The sequence below is a fragment of the Phytophthora infestans genome, genomic scaffold (genome assembly GCF_000142945.1).
Source record: "Phytophthora infestans T30-4 supercont1.8 genomic scaffold, whole genome shotgun sequence".
Taxonomy (NCBI): Eukaryota; Oomycota; class Peronosporomycetes; order Peronosporales; family Peronosporaceae; genus Phytophthora; species Phytophthora infestans.
The window spans coordinates 1,645,538-1,653,336 of NW_003303751.1; the positions used below are offsets into that span (position 1 = coordinate 1,645,538).

A 7,799-nucleotide genomic window follows, 5' to 3' on the forward strand; every position below is an offset into this window, starting at 1 on the left:
TCTTCGCACTACGACTAACCTACGAGCCTCTGGTGATGGCTGCAGTAGTGAGATCACGACCGTCCTTCGGAATCGCTTGGCCAAACTGCGCAATGTTGTGACAATATCCAGCGTCGCAGCACTATCGAGACCCGTGCTGATTTCATCCATCAACATAACATAGTTTAAACCGAATGCCATTTCGCCGGTGGTCACGCGTTTGAGCTCACCACCAGAGACGCCACGCAACGTGGCATCGCCCAGGACGGAATTCTGGTGTCCCAGTTGGCGAGTCATCATGTCCGGATAATGTTTACGCAAAGATCGATCAGCCGCCACTGCAGCTTTGTTTTCTTCGTCGGAACCAAGCACTAGCTGCTTTTCGTCGCTCTTGGATAGCTTAGCGCCGCTGAAAGCATGTGCGAACTCGAAGTGTTTCTTTTTCACAGTCAGTGTGGGCAGATGCTTGTCGTAGGGGTCGTCTGATAAATTTCCATAGGAAAATCAAAATCGATCTGGCGATATGTCAAATATTCCTCCAATCCTTGTAATCCGATATTAAAAGGGTAAATGAAGTGCAATCTGCGCTTGTTCAGGGGACTTCTTTACTTGATCGATTGCCAGAGCTGATGATGATGCGATCGAAATAATTATATGCCACGACGGTTCATCGACTTGGAAAGCTACAGCTACATCTTTTCGTCTAGCAACAAACGTGAGTCTCTTAATCACTTTTCGTTTTGCTCTGTTGCATGTAAACCGTCCGAAGGCCCTTCACGGATATGCGTACTGCAAGCTTTACATCAAAGGAGCATTCGACTTTAAAACTTGACGAGATCGGCTATGACAATGGAGTTAAGCTCATGACAAGTGGTTCATCGGCTCAACACGACCACGTGGCGAGACGGCTGGAGCGATCAATGAGTAAACCGCTTCCACAAGTGGAAGTGCGTTTCAACAACTTTCTGTGCGAGTTATCGTTCAAGATGACACGCAAATCCGAGCTCCCAACTCAAGTTTGTCGCGACGAAAAAAATGTGGTCGAGAAGCAGATCCTTCGTCCAGTGAGCTGTGTATTCAAGCCAGCACAATGACGCTGATGTTGGGGCAAAAAAACCTGGATCTGTGAGAGTGAAGGTCATGTCCTCGTAATATATAAAAATAGGAAACGAGACGATGTCGAATTAAAAATAGCTAAAAGGAATGGCAATATCCACCAGCTTGCTCCCAAAATGCAGATTTTTTCAATTCTATAGATAACTCCCATTGGTGCACTCACATTGGTGCACTCACAAACCACCTTGATCATCAGAATGATAGCATTATTCGACGAGGTGCTGTCGTTTACATGCCGGGGAGAGCTTTAGTTGAGCCAGAAGATGCGGTACGCTCTAATTTTCGCTTTAAGTTTTCGACCTGGTGTCGCTCAACTAAAAAGCGTGACAGGAATACCCGCACGTGCCAACACCAAAGGAGCTGGAGCTCTCTCGGCAACTGGTGGAGATTCAACAAGAGGAAAACGTAAGAGAGACCCGGGCACTAACACAGATCCGTGATCTCGAGTCACAAGTCCACAAGTAGGTGGCAAAGAGCTACTGCTGTTGGTCCATTCATTATTAACCCTGTACAACTCTTTCTGTGGTGGTAGATTGCAGGTTCGCGTCCATGATCTTACTCAAATGCTGCAAAGCACCAAGCGTGACCAGATTCTGGCTCAACAAGCGACCGTGGAAGAGGAGCGAAAACGGTGCAAAGTGACCGTCCAAGCTCTCCAAACTGAGCTTGATCAAAAAAGGAATGACAAAGAAGCTCAGAAGAACTGGCAGTGTCGATTCATTGCGCCGGTTGACGTTCCCGACGACGTCTTCGGTTGCTCCACTTCTTCTATGCCAGCACCTGTAATTGACCCGAAGGAGGACGTATTCTCTCGTTTCGCCCAGAGTCTCGCGCTTCTTCCAGCCTCGCAGGCGCCGCAGGTGGCTGAGGCTGGAGCACTACCATTCCTCGTCCACTTACTGCAGCAGAAGATGGGCGACGTTGTCACTGGATCTGTACTCATAGCGCTTGTGCACCTTGCAATTTACCGAACTAAATCACGCTCTCATCAGCCATCGGCATCATCGAAAAATGGACTAGATATCCGCGAACAGATCGTCAAGGCCGGGGTGTGCTTGCCTCTAATTGAACTCCTCGAAAACTCTGAAAACGCTCGAGTTCTCGTTGAAGCTTCTCGTTTGTGTGCAGCTTTGGCGAGTTACGTCCCCAACAAGCGCGTGTTGGCCTCGAAAAACGTCGTGCGCGTCCTCGCCCAGCATCTGATGCCACGCATTCCTCCAAGGAATCGAGAAAAACGGGACGACGATGACGAGGAGGATATCTCCTTGAAGCTAGAGCAAATTCCGTTCCCCTGGGATGTCGATGTCCAGCAGAACATGCTCAGTGCACTCACAAATCTATCACATGGTATGAGGCTCTATCAGTATTAAACTCCAGTTTGAGACTTACTAGTTGTTTCTTGCTCTAGACTGCGAAATTCTTCGGTCTCAAATTGCTGCTACTCCAAATTTCTTGCCAATTGTCGTGCGATATGTTCGAGAAAGCTCAAGTTCTGGGGTGCAGACGGAGGCTGCCAAACTTCTCGGCAACATGGCGTACAACCACGTAGTCAACCAGAGTGCCTTGATGGCAGCTGAAGCACCTTCTGCACTGACTGCGTGTCTCACGGCTGCCAATCTACAGCGCAGTCCACTGCTTGCTCGAGCAGGGGCGATAGGTCTTGCGAACTTGGCGTATACGTCGGTGAACCAGCTCACCATCGGCTACAGCAGTGCGTCTACGCTACTCCTACAGTTGCTGGTAGACGCCGTGAGTCAACCGGCAGTCGTCGAGGCTGCATCGACTGCACTCGCTTGCCTCTGTCATCAGAACCCACCGAACAAAGCTCGCATAGCTGCTCAAAATGGACTCCAGGTGCTGCTGTATGCACTTGGCGCAACGCGTGACACGGAAGGCGACGAGGATGAACGTGGTGTCGGCGCAGCACTTATCGCACTCTGTGACTCCTTCGCCGTTCTCGCCAACTCCAGACCCGATCGACAGCAAGTCTTGGAGCTCGACGGCCATTTTCTTCTTTGTCAGCTTTGCCACAACTGCTCCGTCATGAAGACGCCAAAGCTGCTCGAGTCCTCCGCACGTGCCATATGTGCACTAGTGCCGCCTCCACTCGAGAGAAGCGCGTTGCTCGCAGATAGCAGAGAAAGCAAAATGGAGACGAAATCCGTCGCACTCAAGGCTCTGGAGCGTGCGCGTCACCTGTTAGAGCAGGAGTCTCAACGTCATCGTCACGGCGAAGAGGGAGACGCAATGAAAGGCCGACGTCGCTGGCTCACGCAGACGATTGACTTGCTTATTAGTTACCAAATCTCCGCTCCATTGCCGCTAGAGAAGACTGGAAGCGACGGACAAGTCGAGTTCCGCAATCGTAGCAGCTTCTCCCTCGAGTCACTCACTGCGATCCCACCTGACGATCTCTGTCCTCACTTCTACGACCACTAAAACCAGGACCCGCTCATCAACTCGTTGTTGCTCCGTCGCCTTAAAAAAAACTTAACGCGACGAGCTGACTCATGTAGCCTTCTTGCGTTGGTGCACTTGTCCCGGTCTACCACTTGCTTGTGGAGACCTCAGCGGAGCGCGGGAAAATCCGCCTCGTTTGCCTCCAGATCGCCTATGAGCCGGCGACGATGACGAGGCCCATTCCCACACAGCCAACTCTTGACCCTGCACTCTGTAACATTTAGCATACATTCGTAACATCAGTACATGTTGTCCAGTAATAAAAGACAGCATTGGGTACGTACTTCATCACCCGCGCTCTAATCCGAGAATCGTCGTTCACGACAGCCACAACTTTGGGCCAGACGCTTCTGCACAACCAAGCTCGATGCTGGAGCGATTGTTTCTCGAACAGATCGTCGCGGAGATGATCGGAAGGGTAGAAGCGATCGCGTCTGCGAGTCCGGTCTAAGAGGAAGAAGCGCACCTCCTTCACGAATCGATCCACCAACTGCCGTTCGGTGCGATACAACAGAAACTGTCGGTAGCCGAAGACCAGCACTGTGCCCAACGCGACGGCAAGAGCAATCAGCTTCATGTGAGAGTATAACTGGAGCTTGGCGCGGCACGACCACGGCACGACACTGCCGCCCACGACGAGCTGTCTCTGGTCTTCAGTCACAAAGATGTCCTTCAAATCACGTAGAGCCATATCCAGAGCGCGATTTAACACATACTCGCGAGGCAACAGTGCTACAACCTTGCCGAACGAGATCGTCCTTGTCACGAAGACTTGCACATCAGAGAGCAGCACTTCAATTGACGTCGTCGCGTCTCTTGTGGCCTCTGCTTGACCTACAGTGAGGTAGCTCCATAGTGACACGTTGTCACACACAATCTTTGCAGCCTTCTCGACGACGAATTTCTGGATTGCGACGGCGAGTTGGTCCAAATTCTGCTGGATTTCTGGGTTTTCCTTGCAGAGTCCGGAGTGCAGTAGATACGGAGGCGCGCACGATATCACGGAGCCATTGAGACAATTGCCATACACGGGACATGGCTGACAGAGCGGTGTCGACGTCTGTGTGGCCATTGCAGTGGCTCCAATAAAAGGCTGCAAGGCTTTCGAGCGATCAAAGTAATCTGCAGGATCCGCAAGCACAAACGATCCCTCGTTCGCTTCAATCCACTCGCTATCACAGTAAGGCAACGACGGCTCCAATAACTTCTTGGCGAACGGTGCTGCCACGACCACCACACAAAGCAGGAACGCTCCCGACAGGAGCCAGAGAGAGAACTGACGCCAGTCTAAGTGCACCACTTTGCCCAGTCGGTTGATCTTGCTCTCCGTCGTCTCTTCGTCCGTCTCTGCTTCCTCCTCTTCCAACCGCGCACGCTCCTCTGCTTCCACTTCTCCAGGTTTATTCTCGCTCGATCGATCGTCTGATTGGCTCAAATTCCTCTCCGATATGGCACTCCGTAATGCGATTATTAAGCCTGTAGCGCCGCTATCTTGTTGCACTTGTTGCTCCTTCATGGCCGAGTACTCACTTCTCAGCTTCACCCGTCGACGACGTAAGATCTCCCGATCCTTCTGCTCACTGTCGGTCAGAGCTTCTTCGGAAGGGAATCTACGCTTAACTCTCGGTGTGCTCGCTCTCAGCATCGTCTCCAGAATTCCGTCTCCCTCCACTGTCACCAGCTTCGTCACATCCGGCATAGTGGTCAAGTCCACGGCTCCATTAGTAGCTGCTGCCTCGGAATGGCGAAATGGTGGCGTCTCTAATAGGGTGGTTCCTGTACTATAGTGATTGTTCTTGGGCCTGGGGCTCTGCACAGAAGGGTCTGCGTAGCGACTGAAGAGTGGCAGCTGCTGCTTCACCTTTTTCCTTTCCTCCTTTGGTTTTGGTTCTGCAACTCTGTTGGGAGTGACAAGTCGGCGCGTCTTGAGCTTGGGGCGGGAGGAAGGAGATGACGCTAGTGCTAGGGCTACAGGATCAGGAGGAGCCTGCTGACGTCGGCGCTTGTTGCGGGTCGAAGCAGAGGAGACAGGAGGCTTGCGCTTGAGACGTGAAGCTTTACGTTCCATTTGGAGCAACTTCCGATGATTTCTGAATTCGATTGGGTAGTTCCGTACCGTATGATAGCTGTCATACCCTACTTAGGATTATAGCCAATCCAATTACCGGTATTGTGTCCTGAAGTAACTTTATGAGCTCGGCGTGACCGTAGCACTACAGTAAGTTACCTCCAATTCGGCAGGGCGGACCATATCAACAGTGCCAGGGCATAAGTGCACAACACGTAAAGCAAAAAACAAACGCAAATCTAGTGCACTGATATTAGTTTTGTTAATTCAGTGCAAAATTTGCGTTTAGTTTTGAGACAATGCCTGTGTGGCACCAACAGTTTCTAATCAGTGTCTTTGCAGATATGTTGTTCCAGCCTTCAGACAACCACTTCATGGTGGAGTAAACGTCGACTGGCGTGTAAGGAAGACCCTTGTAGAACAGTTCGGAGTGAGAAGCATGCAGGATCTGACTTGTGCTTCTCGCACAAAGACTGCTTTTGTGCTAGAGTTAGGGACATGTAGGAGGAAGGGCGATGTCCCATTGTCTTTGGCGGTAAAAATCGAAGTGTGTGTTTGTATGAAGACGTCCGATCCAAAATTCAAAATCAGATCGATGCGGCGTGTCATCCCTCCGCGAGGAGGGGAAGACCGTTGAGGTTAATTGCTAGGGTGGTGATGGGCAAAGGTAATTGCGCATCCGATTCGCGTAATCATAAAATCTGGCAGGGTATCGACTGATACCGGTGCCGAATTGGAGGTGCACGACTGTACCAGAAAAATAGTCCTTTAATACTGAGATAGGAAGTAACGAAGTTGCTGTATAGCACAGCCCAACAAGGATTAATTCGAACGGATAGGCAGGACCGGTATACCGATGCACGCACCGGTGGCGACTGGCCTCCCCAAAATGCTTATTCGTGTCGGACGGGCAGGACCGGTATACCGATGCACGCACCGGTGGCGACTGGCCTCCCCAAAATGTGACTGGAGAAGACTTCCTTCGTTACTATAACAGTTTGTGACTGAAAAAAAACACTTCCTTCGTTACTATAAATACGACGCCAAGGTCTACGAGGTCTCCATAGTCCAGTAAATACTAACGGCTTGCATGAATGATGCTCGCGGTGTAATATTGGTGTTGCAACAGCGCGAGTTGCGGTACACATGAAGGCCATTGCGCTGCTCTTAAAGGTCTGCTTTATTATTCTTTTCAATCTTTTGGGAAGCTTAATAACTTAAATGGTGTTTGTATCAAGCAGCTCTGGTCTTGGCTTGGCTTAGTGCGAATACTTGAGAACGAAAATGATGAGATCGAAGTACAGTACCATGATTGTGATCGACCTGGTCAACATCTGCTCCTACGTTCAACAGAATAGAGCAAACGCAATTCTACTTGCCGATTGACGGAGTCAGACGCTGGTGTGTAGATTGTGGATTGACAATGTGAGACCTGATAGACGTTTGTTAATGTGACCTGGGAGAATGACAGGAACTGGAGGAGCTATGTTGGCGACGCAAGTGCAAAGTTAGTATTTACTGATCTATGGAGGACGAAGGAAGGAATGCGCAGCGCCGTCGTGCGCGGGCTGATGAGTCGTTCGCGACCAATCTATTTGCGTGTCGTGCATCGCCTTCGTTTTTCCCGTCCGGGTAGCGTTGGACGGAAGCGGAATCTAAGGCGTTTCGCTCGATGACATCTGATATGGCTGCAAGTTTGATCAACGAACTTACCGTTGGCGACGTTGAGAGGGGTCCAGCCTGGATTGACGATTCAACGATTCTCGTAACAAGTAATGTAGACAAAGCGATCCTGACGGCGAGCACGGCTAGGCGTTTCGCGATGCGACATAATCAATATCTTTTCCGCTGGAAGCGCCCACTACGTCGCGAACTGCCGTCCGAAGTACTACGGCTTGTGTACGACGAAGACGCCGATCCAGAACTGTTTGGATACTTTGTCGCTGGAACGCCAGCTCGCGTCCTCGACAATACGAATGGAAACGTCGGATGGGGTGTGGCAAACGGTTCGTCTTGTAAATACCACTCATTAGCTTGGGGCGACGAAGACGAGCGGCGTCAGGTCGAAGAGCTGATTCAGCGTGCACGCCAAATTAAAGAAGATGTGGTAGACCGCCCGTTTCCTCCTGACTTTATCATTGTTGAACTCTTGGATTCAGCTCTCCCGGCTAATAAG

The 7,799-nt window shown here is 50.7% G+C and overlaps 2 protein-coding genes across 2 annotated transcripts; one reads left to right on the plus strand and one right to left on the minus strand.

The window, feature by feature from the left end:
• Positions 1–899: 899 nt before the first annotated feature.
• On the plus strand, positions 900–3,664 carry PITG_06393 (uncharacterized protein; the record flags this gene model as incomplete). Its single annotated transcript, XM_002998477.1, has 4 exons — positions 900–1,043; positions 1,426–1,500; positions 1,635–2,442; positions 2,504–3,664. The coding sequence occupies 4 exons, from the start codon at positions 900–902 to the stop codon at positions 3,532–3,534; spliced, it is 2,058 nt and encodes a 685-aa protein (XP_002998523.1).
• A 42-nt stretch (positions 3,665–3,706) lies between these two features.
• Positions 3,707–5,071, minus strand: PITG_06394 (uncharacterized protein; the record flags this gene model as incomplete). The annotated part of the gene is made up of 3 exons (XM_002998478.1): positions 3,707–3,752; positions 3,840–4,933; positions 5,057–5,071. The coding sequence occupies 3 exons, from the start codon at positions 5,069–5,071 to the stop codon at positions 3,707–3,709; spliced, it is 1,155 nt and encodes a 384-aa protein (XP_002998524.1).
• Positions 5,072–7,799: the final 2,728 nt, after the last annotated feature.